Here is a 23065-nt window from a genome sequence, read left to right as displayed (position 1 = left end):
AATTGCTCAAATATACTTAAGTATCAAAAGTAAAAGTATAAATAATTTCAAATTCCTTATATAAAAAAAACGAGATGGCACCATTTTCTTTTTTTAAATGTATTTATGGAGAGCCAAGGGCACTCTCCAACACTCAGACATATTTACAAACGAAGCATTTGAGTTTAGTGAGTCTGCCAGATCAGAGGCAGTAGTGATGACCAGGGATGTTCTCTTGATAAGTGCGTGAATTCTGACAATTTTCCTGTTCTGCTAAGCATTCAAAATGTAACGAGTACTTTTGGGTGTTAAGGAAAATGTATGGAGTAAAAAGTACATTCTTTTCTTTAGGAATGTAATGAAGTTAAAGTTGACAAAAATATAAATAGTAAAGTAAAGTACTGATACCCAGAATAAACTACTTAAGTAGTACTTTAAAGTATTTTTACTTAAGTACTTTACACTGCTGACGTAGTGCCATGGGAATTGTAGTACACGTATCTGTATTTAACTCTCAAATGAAAATATACATTCCCATGTTCAAATGCACAGTACTGAATAATTATACTACAATGTATTGATTCGGTAGCCCAAAAATGGCTTAGATTTTCAAGACAGAACGTTAAGAACAAATTAAATGTTCCTAGCATGTTTCCACCGGAATTCTTTAATTGACGGACAGGGGCTTGCCTTTTACAAAATGACAGCTGAGAAAGAAAACACGAGTTTGAATGTCACTACTGCAATTGTGACAGATAACGACGACAAACTACAGCTAATGAAAGGCAAGTGACTGCTTATTTAACAATTGTTTCACTGTTTGCAAAGATAATTCGTTTTTGTATTGCTGCTGTTAGCTAGCTTGACAGCAGCTAGCTTGACCCTTGAATTATTAGCTAGCTAGTACAGTAGCTAGTATAGTTGATTATTACTCACACGACAAATTCTTGTGACTCATAACCAACGTCCCATCAACCTTTTTCAGGTGCAGCTTTCCTGACGACTGTCGCATCTGCTGGGATGATAGCAGGATTCGGCTCCACGTTAGCCTTGGCCAAGAAAAATAGTCCAGGCTGGTTTAGCAAGGTAGCTATGATTGATAGCTACAGCATTCCATTACATACAGGTTACGTTACATTCATGTTAGCCTTGACCCATGACGAAGTGATATGAGATGGAGCTGGGCTACATAATGACTGTCTCAAATGTATGGCATTAATTGCATTCAATGGCCTCCATGTATGAAAGGCAAGCACAACTACATCTTTATGACACAGCACAATTGGTAACAAGTGTGCTTACCCTGTAACTGCAGGGTCGCTGATGTTCCTACAAAATTGCTACATTGGTGGGATAATGTTTACATTTTGGTCATTTAGCAGACACTCTTATCCAGAGCGACTTACAGGAGCAATCAGGGTTAAGTGCCTTGCTCAAGGGCACATCGACAGATTGTTCACCTAGTCGGCTCGGGGATTCGAACAGTTACAGTATTTAGGACACCCCATGAGCTGTCCTAACCAGTTAAGTTACCAGCAGGTGTCTTCATAATAGAAAGATGCAGGGAGTCAGTGGTTCCTGCGTCACATGCAATTGCTTTTGAGTTGTTAAAATAATGTTTTGTTATTTCATCAATCCATAAATAATCTAGACCTACATGTAACAGTATCTCTTGCACGTTTGACAATTTCACGAGACATATTTTACACGACATGCCTAAATACTTATAACCACTAGGCTAATAAATACATGTTTTTCTTTGGAATATTTAATTACCTAGATCATGTTATTTCAGGTTATCCATTAGGAACGCAACATCACGTTAAAAAAATCTCTAAATTGGGCATGCCTATAAATTGTGCAAATGAAGTCATCTATAGTGGTTATGTTAACTTTGATAGTGTTCGATGAAAATGATAAGCTTTTCAAAACGTTGTATGCAACATTATCGGCAAGTGACTTGATGCCTACCGTGCCAAAGCAATTTAGAGTTGTTAAATGGGAGTGACGAGTGTGTTGATTACGGTAATATTGTGCAAATTCCGCTTTTAACAACCAACATTTGATTTAAAAAAAAGGCTATGCATTCCAACATATTAGGCAATAATTAACAGTAGGCAAAGTGACCGCTTTCTGTGTTTTTAAACATTGCCGCACTAGGGCGCTGCGCGCAAGTTTGTCGCAGAACAAGAGGGAGGAAGTTCTTACAGAACGCCAGCAAAAAAAGCCTATTTATATGTTGCTTATGAGTGTATTTCACACTATTTTTGGATTTTAAGGCTCGTATGAATGTTCTGCTTAATATAATGTTTGTGTGATCATCGCAAATCAACTGCATTATACTTTAAAAAACACTAACTTCAACCAGTATAATGTCTCTTTGGCTAGCTTTTACAGGCTATATCAATGAGCATTAGCGTTCTAGCTAACAATTGCTGCATCCAAAATAGTTATTTTGCTAAGATCATAACCAAATATGATCTTAGCGACTGTTAAAGCAAAAATCAAAACATCATTGTAAGCTTATGAGAACCCAAAAAAGTTATTTTGTTAGAGTCGCCTAGAGTCGCACGCATCTGTAGGTGACGTCAATGTGTTGTGTACTGCAAAGGGGTCTATAGAGTTCACAGCTGGCGATGCCTCATCATGATTGATTATTCCCCATAATTTGCAACAATGTCAATGAGCGTCATCACCATCTTTCCTTTGTGGTACCTCAAACTGTCTGATTACCAGCTGAGAAACTTTACTCTGAGCTGGGAGATTTTTTTGTCTTAAAACAGGTTTTAACATGATTCCTAGGACCTTTTCTGAGATTCTTTGTGGATACAGGCCCAGGGCTCTGATCAAAAGTAGTGCACTATTTAGGGAATAGGTTGCCATTTGGGGCAGTCACAAGTCCTGAGCTTATATTAGTTCTATAGATATACTTGGCCCAGCAGCAAAGTGGTGCCTTTGTTGGATTTTTAAGTCTATTTTTAAGCCCATAGGGCCATCTTTGTAAACATCCATCTCAGCCAAATATGCCTTGTAAAGTGGTCAAATTAGATTTAGCGCTTTGTGAGAGGTATGTGGTTGTGAGGTCACAGTGGCTGGCTGAAGCACTTCTTTCACAGAGGACAGAGAAGAGATGGACTGTAGAGATTGTACAGGACCCGACGAGATTGCTAGACAGTTAACATGTCACTTATGTTAATGGCGGCACTGTAAAGAGCAGATACCAAGGCTTGTTTATCATGGAACCAGGGCTGTCTCTGGTATCTCATACATGAATCTGTCAACTCACATTAAGATTTCATGCTGTTATGATTTATGGCTGGTTTTGAGGAGAGTGGTCACTAATTTGCGATATATCTCCATAAGACATGTTTCTAGCACACTCACAAGACAGCTCATACCAATCAGAGCAAAACAACTCGTAAAGAATCAGACATAAAATAGGACAGTTGGTAACATTATATGCAACACTAGGGATAGGCAGTTGGCCACATTTGATGTTGGTGCACACTGTCTAGCCTACACCAAACCAAATCTCTTCACAGCCAGCTAGGAAGAGCTACTGTGAGTCTCGCCAAACTCTAGTCTAATAATAGCTAATTTAATGAGCAGGCCACATGGACAATATTTACATTAAAAGAGGTAATAATATTAGTGATTGCGTCTGTTTTCTAAACAGCTTCTTCAGTCTTAGGGTGTGTCCCAAATGGCACACTTTTCCCTAGATAGTGCACTACTTTTGACCAGGTGCCATTTGAGACGTACCCTTGAAATACAGCTCCTCTTCCAGGGCAGGTTTACAGAGTTTCTCTTTCAATTAGATCAATTACAGTTTGCAGGGTGGCTAACAGTTTTCACCTCTTCATAAAATAAAAATCTGCTCCCTGGTTTGACTCAGTTTGGGCCCATGTGTACATCAACTTAAGTATCATAAATATTCACCCCCCTTGGATTGAAATGAATTTAATTGTGACTTTTTTTTGGGGGAGGGGGGGGGATCTACACAAAATACTCTGTCGAAGTGGAATAAAAATTTGGACATCTTTTTTTAAATGAATGAAAAATAAAATCCTAATATACCTTGATTAGCTAAGTATTCACCCCCCTAAGTCAATACATGTTAGAAACACCTTTGACAGCGATTACAGCTGTGAGTCTTCTAAGAGCTTTGCACACCTGGATTGTGCAATATTTGCCCATTTTGTTCTGTCATGGTGTTGGGCATCATGGCTAGACAGTAATTTAAGTCTTCCCATAGATTCTCAAGCAGATTTAAATCAAGACTGTAACTTGGCCACTCAGGAACATTCACTGTCTTCTTGGTAAGCAACCAGTGTAGGTTATTGTCCTGCTGAAAGGTGAATTCCTTTCCCAGTGTCTGGTGTAAAGCAGACTGAAGCAGGTTTTCCTCTAGGATTTTGCCTGTGCTTAGCTCCTTCCCATTTTTTATCCTGAAAAACTCCCCAGTCTTTGCCAATGTCAAGCATACCATACCATGAGGCAGCCACCACCATGCTTGAAAAGAAGGAGGCAGTTACTCAGTGATGGGGTATTTGACCCAAGCATAAGGCTTTGCATTTAGGCCTTGCATTTAGGCCAAAAAGTGTATTCCTTTGCCATGTTTGTTTTGCAGTATTACTTTAGTGCCTTGTTCCATACAGGATACATGTTTTGGAATATTTGTATTCTGTATAGTTGTATTATTCTTTTCACTCTGGCATTTAGGTAATTATTGTGGAGTAACTACAAGCAACTCTCTACCCTCACCTGAATGCGTTAGCCCTCTGGGCATAGCCAGTGAGAGAGGAAAAAAAGAAAGGAAGGAAGACAGGCCCGCGACTCTTGGAAGAGTGCCAGCATCCTTATGCACGCTCTGTATTTACAGTTGCGTTTTTCTTGGAGAAGTGGTATGACTAAACAGATTCTGTATTTACAGTTGCGTTTTTTTCTTGGGAGAAGTGGTATGACTAAACAGATTCTGTATTTACAGTTGCGTTTTTCTTGGAGAAGTGGTATGACTAAACAGATTCTGTTTTCCATGGTCCAATGCGCCTTGCAGGACTTTTTTTGGGATGGAGTGAAGGTGTCGTCATTGTTAATGTCTTCTAGACAGTTGTACAGTTTATCTAGAACTTATGTTGCTTACGCCCAGTCTCTAAGTCTTTAGCTAGTCCTGGGACCTGCCTATTGTGCTGCTACTAGCTGCTGAGAAGCGTAGAGATGCAAAATACCTCCGTCTTTCGCTTTACTGCCAGTGGTGTCCCTAAGCAGACTGTACTCTACCAGCAACTGTTTGCGCCCGCAGTCTGCCCAGAGGGTTTTCAGGTTAGTGTACCTAGCCCCGGTCGACATTCTCATTGGAGTCTGTGGCTTTTCGCCTGTCGCCTTCCCTGGAAGGGCGTCCCCGTCGTTGTCCAGTACGCGCATCTACTTGGATTGAACGAGAGCTCATGCAAGGGCGTTGTGCTCTTCACTCATTGGGCAACCACTCTCGAAAGAGGGTGGGCCCTTTTCTCTTCGACTGTATCCTGCCGGATCATGGGGGCGATTTATATTGTTTTATAATGACGAGCGTGACCACCTCTCGGGTACTGTTTTTGGAACATCTCATTAAACTGAGATTTTGTGAGCTTTGCATTGGGCTTCCCCTCACTTTGTAATTCGTTTTTCCCCGACGGGTTGTTTCTGCACCTTCTGGGTGTGTACTCCCTCTGTTTCGGAGCCTCTGAGGGTTGGGACTACCCAGGCTTCGGAGAGCATGTTTTGCAGCCATATCCCCATAGCGATACATTGAAACAACTATTTGAAAGAGAACATAAGGTTACTTTCGTAACTCCGGTTCTCTGATAATGAGTGAGATGTATCACCGCATTCCCCTGGTCACAAGAGCGTGAGGAAGAGAAGCATGCTTGAGAATGACCAGAAGGCGGGAGAGAGGCTCCTAATAAGGAGGTGCCACTCTACCCATCTGTCTCCAACAGACGCTTTTGATGGGTCCTTCCACGATCCTCAAGAAGTTATACAGCTGCACCATCGAGAGCATCCTGAGTAGTTGCATCACTGCCTGGTATGGCAACTGCTCGGCCTCCGACCGCAAGGCACTACAACGGGTAGTGCGTATGGCCCAGTACATCACTGGGGCCAAGCTTCCTGCCATCCAGGACCTCTATACCAGGCGGTGTCAGAGGAAGGCCCTCAAAATTGTCAAAGACTCCAGCCACCCTAGTCATAGACTGTTCTCTCTGCTACCGCACGGCAAGCGGTACCGGAGTGCCAAGTCTAGGTCCAAAATACTTCTACCCCCAAGCCATAAGACTCCTGAACAGCTAATCATGGCTACCCGGACTATTTGCACCCCCACCCCATCTTTTTACGCTGCTGCTACTCTGTTAATTATTTATGCATAGTCACTTTTAACTCTACCCACATGTACATATTACCTCAATTGACTCTGCACCGGTATCCCCCTATATATAGCCTCCCTACTGTTATTTTATTTTACTTCTGCTCTTTTTTTCTCAACACTTTTTTGTTGTTTTATTTTACTTTTTTATTAAGAAATAAATGCATTGTTGGTTAAGGGCTGTAAGTAAGCATTTCACAGTAATGTCTACACATGTTGTATTCGGCGCATGTGGCAAATACAATTTTATTTTATTTGAGTTGGTGATCCTGGCGAATCCCCATGGTGATAAAGCTCACTCATCATCAGAGAACCGGGGTTACGAAAGTAACCTTAAGTTTGGAACCATGTGTAGAGCAACTCTTGTGTACCTCAATGTGACCTCAAGTGTGTATGCATGTGTTCTTTCAAGGGAACGATGGCCACTGCTGCAGTACCGGAGACTGGGGCGTCCCTGGCTCTCCGTGCCCTGGGGTGGGGCTCTCTCTACGCCTGGTGTGGAGTGGGCCTGCTCAGCGTCGTAGTCTGGAAAGCCATGGGGGTCCATAGTGTACGTATTAATCAACTCAACCCATCTCATTGTCTTGCCCTTATCATTCCATCGGAGAACATCATAGACTAACATAACACCTTTTAACTAACACTCAGTAAATGTACAACATGTGCTGCTCAAGAAACCTCCACTTCTCCGTCTTCACAGCTAATAGAGTTCAGGCAGAAGATGCAGTCTGTTTCCCCAGCTATTCCCAAAAACGAGGAAGGACCAGCCAACTCAGAGGAATGGGACTCCATCTTCAAGTCTAAAGAGGACTGAAGACAACAGGTCTAGCTGACATTCTCCCTCTCTGGTTCAGGGCAGCCTTAATAAGCCACTGACTTAAACGACAATTACTGTGGGATGGGCTGTTGGTCACTGTGTTGAGGAGCTTGGCGCCCACTAGCTGTACTCACAGGTGCGGTTACTGGGCTCATTCACCTCTTCACTGATGCTCATCTGAAGTCCATGAGTAATCCTTGTGTGAAAGAAATCATCAACTAAACTATTGGACTGAGCGACATCATGGTTAAGCTCCCTTGGATAATCTTAATTTATTTCTGATTTGAAGCTTAATATTTAAGCTCACGGGAGCGCAGGACTGTCTTGTACTAGTATAGTACAGTTAGCCTGAGTGCCAGTCTTCATTGTTGTCGAGCAAAATATTTTTGCCATGACAATGAGTGACGAGTTAACATGATCACACAGACTGGTACTCAGGCTAGTACAGTATTACTAGGCAGCAACCGCTTTCTAATATTGTATAGCAAGCATGGTGAACAGAACTCACTAATGACTACATGTCATTAAAGCCACAAGATGGATTGCTGTTTGGATTCCTCATAGGCCATCAATATATAGTTGACACTTCTATTTTTGTTCTGTGAAACGGTAAAAAGCTAAATGTGTTTGCAGTTCTGAAGACAGTGAAGGCTGGTCAGCTTAATGTGAGGCACCTGCCTGGTTTCTCTTAAAATAGATTGAACCATCATACAATGTAACACCTATTTAAGTGTTTGCCGTCAGCTATTCCCACAAAAGACGAGTATCAAAGCGAGAACAGACCTGAACTATTTATACGGCTAGCTGTATAGCAAGGTGTGTAAAAATACCTGTCATTGTGCTTGTGACTGCTGCCCCTGATGTTTTTGTACACATTTAGCACACACATTGATGCCACAGCTGTAACATGGAGCACTGTGTCGGTTACAGCTGAACATTTAGCCCACGGAGCACTGTGTGTTACAGCTTAACTCTGACACTTCTCTATGCATGAGGATCTTATGAGGACTTCATTGAGATGTTATTTCTGTCGTGCATATGATAATTCCTTGTCCGCTGTGCTAAATAAACTACTGTACTTGTCTTCAGTCTGATAGGTTGCAGTTATGTAACAGAACAGATGCCATTTAGCAGACGCTTTTAGTCATGAGTGCATACATTTTTTTATGCCTGTGGTTGGTTATGTGATAATTTGTAGAGGTGATTCTGCAACTCTTGGAGGACAATGGAAGTGAATAAAAATGCTTGGCCATATTCACTCTGCCACGATTCTCCAATTTACAATCTCTGGACAAAAGAGTCAAACACCCTTCACAGTGCTCAACCAGATTTCATGTACATTTATTCTTAACATGTGGAACATACAGGATAAACATTTTATACTGAATAAACCATGTTCAAATGTTAACTTAACTGTCAATCGGACATGATTTTTAAACAATTAAATTCCGGAATAAAGTTCTGCCCATTGTGATCTATTAGTTAGCTGACTGTACAATCTAAATACGTTTGTCAAAACTAGTCTGTCAGACTGAAATCATCCCTAATCCCAATATGTCAGAGACCTGTGTCAGTCAGTCAACATATTTCTTTTAAATACATAAAATGATTGACCTCCATTTGAAGAGTTTCATTAATATTCATTATTCAAATACAAAGTAATCATAACGTCCATTCTAATGATCAACTACCACCACATCTCTCAGAGAAGAAACCAAATAGGGCTGTCTGAATGTACAACGGCTATATACAAATGGGCTTATATATATATAAAAGGAGAAAATAAGACTGCGGGAAGTACTGCTCGTGGGTTTGAGAGTTTACCTGTCTGTTGCTATGGTTATGGTCACCAGGAAGTCAGTCAGTTGAACAGGGTGACTCATGTCTCCTTCTTATACTGGTATTGTAATATTATTATGCAATGCTTATGGTCAGAAGTCCTTCACATTTCATAATCTCCCCCAAACAAGCCAACTAAGGCCTAAATACAATCAGATCAAGCGTTAACCAGCGATAGCCGACACCTGCATAGCTGATGTTTTGGCGGTGTCGGAACTGCGTTGGCGCTGCCAAATTGGTGAGCAGCTGCTCTTGTGGTTATTGTCACGAAGTCACACCCATCCCACTTGCGTTAAATTGAAAATCATTAAACGAAATAATGAGGATTTCTATCAGCCTAATCAAGGTGTAGATTACATCTAAAATTCCAGTGTTCAAACTTGTAAACAAGGCTGCATGGGCTTTTCTCTTAATGCGACTCTGTGCAGCCGAATGGCAATGTCCGCTTTAGGTATAATGCCAGGAGCCGCTTGTGGATTTTATTTATTTTACCAGGTAAGTAGACTGAGAACAAATTCTCATTTACAGCAACGACCTGGGGAATAGTTGCAGGTGAGAGGAGGGGGATGAATGAGCCAATTGGAAGCTGGGGATGATTAGGTGGCCATGATGGTAGCCAGGACACCGGGGTTAACACCCCTACTCTTACGATAAGTGCCATGGGATCTTTAGTGACCACAGAGTCAGGACACCCGTTTAACGTCACACCCAAAAGACGGCACCCACACAGGGCAATGTCCCCAATTGCTGCCCTGGGGCATTGGGATATTGTTTTTTAGATCAGAGGAAAGAGTGCCTCCTACTGGCCCTCCAACAGCACTTCCAGCAGCATCTTGTCTCCCATCCAGGGACCAACCCTGCTTAGCTTCAGAGGCAAGCCAGCAGTGGTATGCTGCTGATTTGACAGCTCTAATACAGTTCCACCGCCGACACATCAAAACATCAGCTATGCTGATGTCGGCTAAAGCAGATCTGATTGAGTCGGGCCCTTAATCCTTTTGCACGAAATACCTTTTTTTTCCAGAACAGGATACATGATGATCTGTATATTCGGAGTTAAATCAGTGTTTTTTTTCTCTTTACATTAATACATGGTAAGAGGTCTATCTACAACATGATTCACAATTTAAATAAGTCTGCTTCCTCCCGCAGAAAACAACCATCAAAAAGATCCCACACAGACAAACAGCCACATATAATTACCAAACATTTTTTAAGAGCAAGAGACCCCAAAACTAAAGTACGTTCTCGATCATCGGGTGCCAACTTTGGTTAAAACAAAAACGAACCGACAAATAAAAATAATAGAAAACAATGTAAAATACCAAGTATTAAATATTTGTATTAAAATGATTTAAAAATCCCAAATGAAGGTTGTGAATGGGGCATAGGAGCTATATATATTCTATATATTTATTTGTATGTAAAAACATTTTTTTGGTGTTTTATTTAAATAAAAATATAATACCACCCACACCCATGTGTTCGTGTTCACTGTAGCCTGGTTGTCAGACCAAGCCTCCCTCCCACTGTGTCTTTGCCTGTGGCTGTCACGAGGAGCGTCCAATCTTAAACAGTACTTCACACATGATGGCCGCCACGGCCGAGCTCAGCACAGAGGACAGAGAGCTATCCAGTAGCCTGCTCTCGTAGAGCACAAACTCTGGCCGGTTCTCCTTCACCTTAGCCATAGCCAGCAGAGCCTTGGCGGCCCTGCACATCATGTTAACACTGGGGGGTTCGGGGTGGGGTATTGGTGCTGGGTGTAGCAGGTTGTGGGGTCCCTGCTGGTGCTGGGCCATGGCCACGCAGTCCTCCAGGAAGCCGATGAGTGTTCCCACGCTGCCCTTCTGCAGAGCGATGGCACGCGCCGCCGTCGGGTCCCCCTGCGCCAGGTTAGAGAGTACAGCCACCGCCATCTCCCGGCACACCTGGGACTTCCGCTCGCCCACGTGGCGCACCAGGGTGGCGTAAAGCTTCTCCTGACGACTAAAAGGCGGCGTGGCCAGCAGGAGGTCCACGTTGTTGTCTTGGATGCTCAGCTTGCACAGGCACTCCAGCACCAATCTCTGGGGGGTAAGGGAGGAGGAGCAGCCCGCCGTGGTGAAGGGGTCCTGGGCCTCGGCAGAGGGGCACACCATCCAGTGGAGCAGGCCGTCCAGGATGGGCAGACAGATGCTCTCTGGGTAGAGGGACAGGTCTAGTTGACCTGAGATGTTAGCTAAGGTGACAAGAGTGTTCTCCCTGAGTGCTGACAAACAGTCCCACCACCACTCGTCCTTGCTGCAGGCCCGGCCCTGCTCCTCCTCTCTCTGGTAGCTGGGGGGCGTCCTCCTCCTCTGGGGGTGCAGATGATGCAACAGGACCAGCCGCCCCAGGATCAGCACTAGGCCCGGGTGGCGGGACATGTCGTTGTCGTTCCCTGGGATGAAGGAGAGGCCGCGGACGATGTTGGAGACGCAGACACAGCGGCGGGCCAGGGCGTCCTGCCAGGGTTCGGCCGTAGAGAGGGGCGCCTCGTCCCAGCAGCGAGGCTCGTCCTCCAGCAGGGTGAAGATGGGGCTTTGGGTCTGCGCCCCTATTCCAATGGAGAAGGTCCCAGTAAGATCGTTCCTCTCTGACAGAGACCGAGAACCTGGTCGGGCACTCAGCATATCATCCACAGTGGCCCCCTCAGTCACGGCCCCCTCTTCCACCTTCCTCTCTTCCTGCTGCTGCTCCCCTACACTCTTCTCTGTATGCTTTCTGTCTGTCTCTTCGCTGCGTCTCTCGAAGTGTGTCTGGATGTGGGCCGTGGAGTCCCCCCCTCCAGCCTTCCAGTGCAGCAGGCCGGAGGTGAAGCCCCTGGGCAGGCTGAGTCCCTGGTGCTCCTCCACATGGTCCTCCTCCGCACTCTTCTCCTCCACCTTCACAGGCAGCTTGTCGTACTTACTGGCCTGTTTGGGCCTGGGCTCTGGGGGCACCTCGGGCTGGGGAGGCTCAGACTGCTCCGTGGTTGCCCCCATCTCAGTTTCTTCCCCCTCTACCTTCTCCTCTTTCACAGTCACCTCGACAGGCTCCTCCGTCTTCTCCTCTGGGACCGTCTCCTCTGTGCTGCCGTTGGCTGTGGGCTTCTCTGTCCCCGCCTCTTCTGGCCTGCTATCCCTCTGCTCTTCGCGTAATTGGCTGCCGAGCTCTGGAATGGCAGGCTCCTCCTCCTGGTCTGCGGGGTCTGCGATTGGTCCAAGCAGCGTCCTCTGTTCCTCTGTGCCCACCTCATACTCATCCAGGATCCCAAAGATCTCGATCAGGCACCGGCGGAAGTAATCCACTATCAGCTCCAGGAAGCCAGGCAACTGGGAAAACACAGGGAAAAACATAGAATATCATATCAGTTGGGTGCTTTCTGAAATTATTGTGTGAAAGACCATAGACAATAGCTTGGTAATTTGTCCTTGAATCCAGTCACGGTCAAATCAAATCTTATTTGTCACATGCGCCGAATACAACAGGTGTAGACCTTACCGTGAAATGCTTACTTACAGCCCTTAACCAACAATGCAGTTCAAGAAATAAGAGTTCAGAAAATATTTAATAAACAAACTAAAGTAAAAATAAAAATAAAAAAGTAACAAAATAACAATAACGAGGCTACATACAGGGGGTACCGGTACCGAGTCAATGTACGGGGGTACAGGTTGTCCAATATCTACACTTGCACACCCCTTAGAATGAAGCCATGTTGTGGGCATGTATTCGACATGGTATAGTAAGGTATAGTATATATATCGGAGGGAACATCATTGGTTTAGTCCAGTCTCATGGATAATGGATATCATTGGACATTGTATGGATATGTTTTGTGTAGCACCGTCTCACCTGTGACAGGGTGAAGGAGGACACAGTGTTGTCGTCATACAGCAGGATGTTGATGGTGTCCAGGGCCCACGTGCTTTCCGCCAGCAGACCCGACTTCAGGGACATCATCACGCGCCACGCCTCCGGGGTTCCTGGGGGTCAGAGGTTACAGTACAGAGGTCGGAGGGGAGCGACCTATATTAGAGCTGGGACGATAAAACTAAGACAGCGATCACTTATCACAGGCATTATGCTGATATCGTTCATTATGATAAGTAGCCTATACTAGAGAAATGTCAAGTATTCATGAATTAAGTTTGCTAATATGGGTGATTGTTAATGGGACAATTGACGGCTACAACCGTCAAAACTAGTAGTAGTAGTTTAAAGGATGAAAAAAAATGTGGTGCAGATTGTTATAAATGTATGGTTCTATTTAATCGGGATATGGATTTTTGTCCATCTCGCCCAGCTCTGCCCTATATAGTGCAATACTTTTGACCACGGCCCATAAGGCTCTGGTGAAAACTAGCGCATCATAAAGGGAATCAGGTGCCATTTGGGATGCAGCCATTATGAATTGAGTTAGTATGCTTCATTCTCTATAATAACAAGTTCATTCTCCTACCGGTCTCCTTGGAGGTAAGTCTACGTCGGGCCTTGAGTTTGGGCAGGGTGGCCTCCACTGACCCCAGGGGGAAGCTGATATCTCTGTGGAGAGGTAGAATGCCCTGCCCTGGCATCCCTCCGCCGTGTGAGCCTGGCATGGATCCGGGCATCCCTGCCTTCTTCAGAGAGGCCATGTAGTGGCCCCCGTTGTTGGGGGACAGGGGTCCGGATCCCCCCATGTGCCGGGGGAAGGGCGAGGGGCTGGGGGCTCTAGAGATGTGGTTGGCCAGGGTGGGGTTGGACTGGTAGGAGGAGGGGGGCTGTCTGGATGCCATTGGGGGCATGGAGGAGGAGGCCGAGGAGGAGTGGGGTGGATACGGGGGCTGGCGCTGGCCTGAGGGTCCGGTGGGCCACTGCCCATCTGGGGAGCTCCTTCCCTCTGGGTCATCCCCCGGGCCCCGGCCCATACCAGGGTAAGGGGGCCCCTGGCCCAGTTGGCCACGGTACAGCCCGGTGTAGCCCATGTCTGTCCTGGGGTGCCACATGTTGACCTGGGGGCCCTCTGCAGAGGCTCCGGAGGAGGGGGGCCCTCCGCTCATCATGCCGTGTTGCGGGGGCCCCTGGGTGGCCCCCATGCGGTCTCGGCTATAGGGGTAAGGGTACTGGCCCTGCATGGGCCTGCGCTCTGGCCCCATGTAACTTCCTCCGTACTGGCTGTACATGCCTGGCTGCTGCCCTCCGTGCTGCTGCATGCCGTAGGCCTCACCCTCATGGCGCTTAGCAGGGGGACCGTACATAACCTCTGGTCCTACTGACCTCTTATAGCCCTGAGAGGGAATACACAACATTATATGTTAGATACTGTAGTCAGTGCACTGCAAAAATGATATTTTATCATTTGCAGGTGTACCTCACTCTCTCAGATAGATTGTCTTTTCTCTTTGCTTATTTTGAGCTTTCTTGACATAATATGGACTTGATCTTTTACCAAATAGTGCCATCTTCTGTATAGCCCCCTTATCTTGTCACAACACAACTGATTGGCTCAAACGCATTAAGGAAATAAATTCCACAAATTAACTTTTAAGAAGGCACACCTGTTAATTGAAATGCATTCCAGGTGACTACAACGTGAAGCTGGTTGAGAGAATGCCAAGAGTGTGCAAAGCTGTCATCAAGGCAAAAAGGGTGGCTATTTGAAGAATCTCAAATATAAAATATATCTTGATTTGTTTAACACTTTCTTTGTTACTACATGATTCCATATGTGTTATTTCATAGTGTTGATGTCTTCACTATTATTCTACAATGTAACAAACAGTAAAAATAAAGAAAAACCCTTGAATGAGTAAGTGTGTCCAAACTTTTGACTGGTAGTGTACATACATACACACAAAAGTATGTGGACACCCCTTCAAATTAGTGGATTTGGCTATTTCAGCCACACCCGTTGCTGAAAGATGTATAAAATCGAGCACACAGCCATGCAATCTCCATAGACAAACATTGGCAGTAGAATGGCCTTACTGAAGAGCTCAGTGACTTTCAACGTGGCACCGTCATAGGATGCCACCTTTCTAACAAGTCAGTTTGTCAAAATTCTGCCCTGCTAGAGCTGCCCTGATCAACTGTAAGTGCGGTTATTGTGAAGTGGAAACGTCTAGGAGCAACAACGGCTCAGTCGCAAAGTGGTAGGCCACACAAGCTCACAGAACGGGACCGCCGAGTGCTGAAGCACGTAAAAATCGTCTGTCCTCGGTTGCAACACTAACTACCGAGTTCCAAACTGCCTCTAGAAGCAACCTCAGCACAAGAACTGTTAATTGGGAGCTTCATGAAATTGATTTCCATGGCCGAGCAGCAGCAGACAAGCCTAAGATCACCATACGCAATGCCAAGCGTCGGCTAGAGTGGTGTAAAGCTCACCGCCATTGGACTCTGGAGCAGTGGAAACGTGTTCTCTGGAGTGAAGAATCCCACTTCACCATCTGGCAGTCCGACGGACGAATTTGGGTTTGGCGGATGCCAGGAGAACGCTACCTGCCCGAATGCATAGTGCCAACTGTAAAGTTTGGTGGAGGAAGAATAATGGTCTGGGGCTGTTTTTCATGGTTCAGGCTCCTTAGTTCCAGTGAAGGGAAATCTTAACGCTACAGCATACAATGACATTCTAGTCGATTCTGGCTTCCAACTCTGTGGCAACAGTTTTGGGAAGGCCCTTTCCCTTTTCAGCATGACAATGCCCCCGTGCACAAAGTGACGTCCATACAGAAAGGGTTTGTCGAGATCGGTGTGGAAGAACTTGACTGGCCTGCACAGAGCCCACTAGTGGTCCTCTGTAGCTCAGCTGGTAGAGCACGGCGCTTGTAACGCCAAGGTAGTGGGTTCGATCCCCGGGACCACCCATACACAAAAAAAATTTATGCACGCGTGACTGTAAGTCGCTTTGGATAAAAGCGTCTGCTAAATGGCATATTATATTATTATTATTATAATTTGAATAGTGTACAGCAGGGGCCAATTTTTTTCTCAGCTAATAGTTGGCAAAACAGAACATAATAGCAGCCCAATTCCCTATTCATAGGCAAACCCATCTGGTTAGTAGGCTATATAAAATCAGTTCAATGTCAATAACATATCCTATTTTCAATATGATTACACTAATAAAATCACCAATGTCTCTATTAAATTAGTTTTTATTTTATTTATTTGTGCATTGATTGGGGAAAAACAGCTTGCAATCAAGAGAAAATGTCGCTCTGAAAAAGTCAAGAGAAAGTTGGATAATGAAAATATAAGTTTCAGGGAAGAATGGACAGAGAAATAAGCATTCTTACCATATTTCTCCAATGTCAAACCAGTGTTTTGTTTGCAACGAAACAATTGCTGTTTGCAAATAATTAAATATTAGACCTCCTTATAAATCTAAGCATGGCACTTTCAAAAGTTACCTTTCCACCCAGACAGAGGCTCTACTGACGCAGAAAGATGTAAGCTTCAGCTGCTGGCTACTCGTCCGTTGCTTAACCCAACAACAGAAGCCCTTCCCTAAAACAAAGGGTAGGGCATACCCTCACTCAATTTGAGCCCTGGATTTAACCAAACCCACCAAGGCCTTCCCAGACACTGAGGTATTTAAGGACTGCATGGTGACAGTATTGGAGAATTTGGCTATACCTACAAATCTATGGATTGCATAATTGCATCTGTCAAACAAGTAGGCCTACCTCTTATTTTTTTTTCATAGGAAGAAATAGGCTCCAACAAAGCCCTTGTTATTAGTGAAGTCGAATTAAAATGAAGACAATTGTTGAAATTAATTACTTTCAGCACCATTTTCTGTCCACCTCTGTTTGATTATGCCGCAGCCACTCCAAAGATGATGTCTGCTTGCCTTTTTAGTTGACTTTCTCCTGCACTCCCTCTCCTCATTAATAAGTTCATTATTTAAAAAGTGTCTGTCTCATGACATTGTAATATATTTGGTGTCCAGTCTATGGGCTACAGAAAATAGGCTACTACTCTTTCTACCGTAGGCTACATCATTTACGTTAAATTAATTTGATGGAGTGTTGGAGAGCTGCATCTCTCCAACAGCACCCTGGAGAGGCGCGCTGGGCACGGACAAGCTAAATATTTTGCGCCCCTGCCTTTGGCAAAATGGGCACTGCTTATCATGGGGCGGCATCAGCGCTCACCTAAATAGCCCTCATGGCACTGGGTGAGAGAAGTTATTGTTTTTGGACAGAATAATGTGAGGTGTTATGTGCTGTTGGAGGTGCGTCTTGGTCAGTTTAGCTCGTAAAATGTTGCCCTCGTCAAACTGCCGATCTAGGCGGCTGCCTGGCCTAATGGGCGGGCCCGCTCATTAGGCCAGGCAGCCGTCTAGATCGGCAGTTTGACGAGGGCAACATTTTCCGAGCTAAACTGACCAAGACGCACCTCCAACAGCACATAACACCTCACATTCTGTTAAAAAACAATAACTTCATATAATATTTAGAATCCTATTAATTCAATAGCATCTCTGTGGTCCTAGTCAAAGATTTGTCATTTAACTTTTTAAACGTATTACCTTTTATTGTGGCCTAAACACAACCAGTCATGATGTTTTCAATCACTTCAAGGGGCTCCTTTACTAGGCTATACCCACGCACGTTCATCCACTTGCAACATATTTCCAGCCTCTAAACAGTGGTGAATGGAAAGAGACATCACCAAAAAGTGTAATGACATTTGCCGATTGTCATTAGGCCAGAATGCCTCCACTGTGGTCTGTGTCCGTCTCGGTGTCGACCATCTCGGCCTTGGCAAAATGTCAGTGTTCTCGTCGAACCACATGGCATTTTGGAGAGTAGGCTATAGGCCTACCACCACTTTTCATGTCCATTCGCTCATTTTTCATGCCTCTGACACACAGTAATGATAAATAATGGTGTAATAGCCTGCAGCTTTCTTGACATTTAGTTTTAATGATTGTGATATGCTCATGTTTTACCGGTACGGCGTACCCCCACTATTTATTTTGCCGGGACGCCGTACCGGGCTGTACCGCCTTACTTTCACCTCTGCATGATGTGTTGTCCATTACTTAGTAGACCGCTATCACAAATCGAGTTGAGTTTAAACTTGACTTTGCACTGAAATGGCTAAGTTATTTTCCCATGTCACTACCAATAGATTCAGTAGCTTTAGCACAGTGCTCTCTAGGAACAGGAGGCTGGGACTGACCTGTTGCTGTGGATACATTCCAGGCTGGTGAGCTCCGTAGGGCATGGGGCCGTGGGGGTATTGCTGCTGCCCATAACTCTCATGTCCATGTGGCCTGTGGTGGAGGAGGATGACACCAGTTAGAACACAGATAGATGGGAACAAGGGCATGTTTCTGCACAATGTTAAACTGATGATCACTATTAGCCTAGACAGACATCTTACCTCTGATGAGGGTATCTGTTGGCAGAGTACATGCTGGGGTCACCGCTGGAAGGTCCCATGTTGTTCTGACCCCCAGGGGGAGCCATACCCCCCTCCGAACCCATCACATGGTCTGGTCTGCAGGGTAGGAGGACATTTTTGCCATTTATATAACTGTCTGATTAATGTCTCTGACTGAAACATTGTGCAATGTTTAGGACTTGGGATTTACAATGAATAATATATTTTTATAATACACTGCTCAAAAAAATAAAGGGAACACTTAAACACAATGTAACTCCAAGTCAATCACACTTCTGTGAAATCAAACTGTCCACTTAGGAAGCAACACTGATTGACAATAAATTTCACATGCTGTTGTGCAAATGGAATAGACAACAGGTGGAAATTATAGGCAATTAGCAAGACACCCCCAATAAAGGACTGGTTTTGCAGGTGGTGACCACAGACCACTTCTCAGTTCCTATGCTTCCTGGCTGATGTTTTGGTCACTTTTGAATGCTGGCGGTGCTTTCACTCTAGTGGTAGCATGAGACGGAGTCTACAACCCACACAAGTGGCTCAGGTAGTGCAGCTCATCCAGGATGGCACATCAATGAGAGCTGTGGCAAGAAGGTTTGCTGTGTCTGTCAGCGTAGTGTCCAGAGCATGGAGGCGCTACCAGGAGACAGGCCAGTACATCAGGAGACGTGGAGGAGGCCGTAGGAGGGCAACAACCCAACAGCAGGACTGCTACCACCGCCTTTGTGCAAGGAGGAGCAGGAGGAGCACTGCCAGAGCCCTGCAAAATGACCTCCAGCAGGCCACAAATGTGCATGTGTCTGCTCAAACGGTCAGAAACAGACTCCATGAGGGTGGTATGAGGGCCCGACGTCCACAGGTGGGGGGTTGTGCTTACAGCCCAACACCGTGCAGGACGTTTGGCATTTGCCAGAGAACACCAAGATTGGCAAATTCGCCACTGGCGCCCTGTGCTCTTCACAGATGAAAGCAGGTTCACACTGAGCACATGTGACAGACGTGACAGAGTCTGGAGACGCCGTGGAGAACGTTCTGCTGCCTGCAACATCCTCCAGCATGACCGGTTTGGCGGTGGGTCAGTCATGGTGTGGGGTGGCATTTCTTTGGGGGCCGCACAGCCCTCCATGTGCTCGCCAGAGGTAGCCTGACTGCCATTAGGTACCGAGATGAGATCCTCAGACCCCTTGTGAGACCATATGCTGGTGCGGTTGGCCCTGGGTTCCTCCTAATGCAAGACAATGCTAGACCTCATGTGGCTGGAGTGTGTCAGCAGTTCCTGCAAGAGGAAGGCATTGATGCTATGGACCGCACGTTCCCCAGACCTGAATCCAATTGAGCACATCTGGGACATCATGTCTCGCTCCATCCACCAACGCCACGTTGCACCACAGACTGTCCAGGAGTTGGCGGATGCTTTAGTCCAGGTCTGGGAGGAGATCCCTCAGGAGACCATCCGCCACCTCATCAGGAGCATGCCCAGGCGTTGTAGGGAGGTCATACAGGCACGTGGAGGCCACACACACTGCTGAGCCTCATTTTGACTTGTTTTAAGGACATTACATCAAAGTTGGATCAGCCTGTAGTGTGGTTTTCCACTTTAATTTTGAGGGTGACTCCAAATCCAGACCTCCATGGGTTGATACATTTGATTTCCATTGATAATTTATGTGTGATTTTGTTGTCAGCACATTCAACTATGTAAAGAAAAAAGTATTTAATAAGATTATTTCATTCATTCAGATCTAGGATGTATTATTTTAGTGTTCCCTTAATTTTTTTGAGCAGTGTAGAAAGTGCCGCGCCTCAACCTTTGATCTAGCATTTGATTTTAAGGTAGCACCTCTACTCCAGTTGTTTGAGCATGAAACACCCCTCTTCCTACAGATAACACCCAGTAATGCATCTACTATGGAATATCTGGTTAGTAGAATACCCACCTTCTGTCGTAGCCAGGCCCGTAGGGGTACTGTGGCCGCGGGCCGGGGCCGGGGCCCATGCCCATCCCTGGCATGACTCCTGAGGGAGGACCACGGGGGTACATGTCCTGCACGGCACCGCTGGGCATCTGACCTGGTCCATAGGGCTCACTGCCCCCTGGAGGTAGAATAGACATGGTATTGTATATACTGTATGTTACATTAGTTTGTCTATATTCTGTCTGTATACTCTGCTTGTTGTTGTCAGCCCCCTTTCACCAGGTCAAATTCCTGGTACATGTAAATGGTTCGGATTTCATCAGCATTCATGTTAGGCGTTATCCAAGGCAAGGGTGTGTAGTACATGATTTGAACACTGGGTGGCAACATAGTCTAAGGAAACAATCACCCCTACAGAGAGTTTTAGGTCTGATCCGATGGCCAAACCAAAAACAAGGACGAAAAGAGATTTAAACATACATGGAGAATTTAAAAATTACCAGACCATATCCAATTCAGACAATAGGTGTATTATATGAATTTTTACTAAAGATCTCGTTTTTCATCTAATACACAGTGCAGACACGCAATGGGGATAATACCAGTGTATGAGTGCACTGTGTTACGTGAATGCACTGTGTTACGATACGTGTTTTAAGATAGCCTGGTCCACTCACCTTTCCGGGGCCCTCCATAGAGGTCTTTGTTGGCGTCATACTGCATCCTCATGGAGGGGTCTGAACTACCTCCACTCTGCTGATAGGGGGCGCCAGGGGGCATGGGCCCTCGCTTGTGGAAGGCAGGGTCACTGATCTCTGAGAAGGGATCCTGGACACGGATACCACCACTGTTCCTGAGACAGACACATACAGGAGTGGTGAGGAGGACAAGAAAGGCTGATATGAAGGGTTGAGGAGGGGTATCCATGTGTGTATACAGTAAGACTAAGTCACACACACAGACAGACAGACACAAAAACACAGATACCCCTACAACACACTATGAGTGACCCCCGGGGTCCTGGCCCCTACCTGTTGCCTGGCTGTGGGGTCATGTGTCCGTGGGGTGTGGTGGCTGGGGTGGGGCGCTTCATACACTCTGGCATCTCACTCATGGAGCTGCTGCCTGTGGACTGGGGGGTATGGGGTCCCTGCAGGGAGCCGGAGTTGGCTGGAGGGAAAATTAGCAACGGCAATCAAAATTGTTAAAAGGTCAAAAATACAGTTCTGGTACAGCTCAAGAGACAGAGGGAAAAGACACAGCCATACTGCATATAAAGATATGTATGTCTAAGTAAGCCTCGTCCGAACCAGAACGGCCCAGAGGGCAGGAGCCTATCTCCTGTTTCTGTAGCGCGAGGTAGCTTGTTGTGCAAGGACACCCCCTGGACAGGACGCTAGTCTAGAGGTAGAGATAAGTATCTAAATCTGTGTGTATAAATGGCATTTGGGAAAGAAAGATGCTTCTAACTCAATGTCAGAGAAGAACAACATTTTACCAAATAGGAGAACTTAAAGAAAATATATGATACATGTACAATACAGTACTGGTAGAACAATGTTACTCTCTGATTCAGGCTAGATGGATCCTCAAGCCGGCTCTGCTATGTATGACTGCTTAGTCTAGCAATAACGCCAGCTTCCCAAATGGCACCCTATTCCCTATATAGTTAGCTACTTTTGACCACAGCCCTATTGGCCCTGGTCAAAAGTAGTGCACTATATAGGGAGTAGGGTGCCATTTGGGATGCACAAAATTAATTCGGCATTTTACATTCTGGCTTCTCCTTATATAAAAATGACTGTTCTCATTAACGATACAAGAACAGACTAAAAGAAACCTCAAAACTGACATTTAAAAAATTATTGAAACAATTCAAGAAATTAAAAACCCTGTCTGTAATAATCCCCACTGAAAGAGAGGTGGGCAGAGAGGGAGAGAGAGGCAGCGAGAGAGAATTGGCTGGCCAGGCCTTAAATGTGTTTGTAAATGAGAGGTGTTTCAAAAGTAAACAATGAAGTGATTCAGCCACACATCATCGCTCTCTCTCTCTCTCTCTCTCTGCGCTCTCTCTGAGCGTGTGAACTCACATGACCCTACCATAATCAGGCAGGGAGAGAGCGAGAACAAGGGAGAGAGAGACAAAGAGAGAAAAAAAAACTGCTGCCTCACTGGTCCATCTGTCTGTGGGAAACTAGGTCAGACGGAGGTCACTTGTTTATATCCCAGACAGCCACACCACACTCCTCCCTCCCCTATTCATCTTCTCCAGGGGGAAGGGATATTCCCCTGCTATTTCACATCTCTCTTAGCTGTGCTCCCTCTCTCTCCCCCTCTTTCTCTCTCCCTCTGACATCAGCCGTCTCGCCTGGGGGAGGAATCCTACAGTTGGCTGTCTGACAGCTCTCCCCTTTCCCTCCCTTCTCTCTCCCACCCTCCCTCTCTCGCACTGTGACACAATCACCTGTCAGACAGAAATAGGCCCACGTGCTGGGAGGGCGCAGGGAGGGAGTAGCCAGCCCAGGGAGAATGGAGATGGATTAGATGGAGGGCTGGATGACTGAGCAGAGGATGTGCTTAGTTTACACACACTGTATGGATATTATCCTGTTCATGCCTGTGTATGATGACTATGGATGGGTGTACATGGATGGGTGTCAACCACAGCAACAGGTAGCTACAGCGCCTTGGCGTTGTTCCTATTTTGTTGCA

At 45.5% G+C, this 23065-nt stretch overlaps 2 protein-coding genes across 6 annotated transcripts in view; one reads left to right on the top strand and one right to left on the bottom strand.

Moving 5' to 3' along the window:
* The first annotated feature begins 637 nt into the window (after positions 1–637).
* Positions 638–8462, top strand: tmem242 (transmembrane protein 242). Its single transcript, XM_041860891.2, has 4 exons — positions 638–764; positions 965–1065; positions 6792–6929; positions 7080–8462. Exons 1-4 carry the CDS (start codon positions 680–682, stop codon positions 7191–7193), a joined length of 438 nt encoding a protein of 145 aa, XP_041716825.1. The 5' UTR covers positions 638–679; the 3' UTR covers positions 7194–8462.
* Positions 8463–9873: 1411 nt separating this feature from the next.
* The window catches only part of LOC121549068 (AT-rich interactive domain-containing protein 1B), a 132230-nt gene continuing 119038 nt past the window's right edge, over positions 9874–23065 (bottom strand). For all 5 annotated transcript variants that reach the window (XM_041860886.2, XM_041860888.2, XM_041860887.2 and 2 more), the window contains 8 exons: positions 21385–21523; positions 21031–21206; positions 20375–20531; positions 18417–18533; positions 18213–18306; positions 13501–14308; positions 12894–13024; positions 9874–12370 (listed from right to left, as the gene is read on the bottom strand). In XM_041860886.2, the coding sequence (XP_041716820.1) occupies positions 10586–12370; positions 12894–13024; positions 13501–14308; positions 18213–18306; positions 18417–18533; positions 20375–20531; positions 21031–21206; positions 21385–21523 (3407 nt within the window). In that variant the 3' untranslated portion in view covers positions 9874–10585. The remainder of the gene's footprint in view (positions 12371–12893; positions 13025–13500; positions 14309–18212; positions 18307–18416; positions 18534–20374; positions 20532–21030; positions 21207–21384; positions 21524–23065) is intronic.

This window comes from Coregonus clupeaformis, chromosome 33 (assembly GCF_020615455.1).
Source record: "Coregonus clupeaformis isolate EN_2021a chromosome 33, ASM2061545v1, whole genome shotgun sequence".
Taxonomy (NCBI): Eukaryota; Metazoa; Chordata; class Actinopteri; order Salmoniformes; family Salmonidae; genus Coregonus; species Coregonus clupeaformis.
This window is presented reverse-complemented; position numbering and strand designations above follow the sequence as displayed.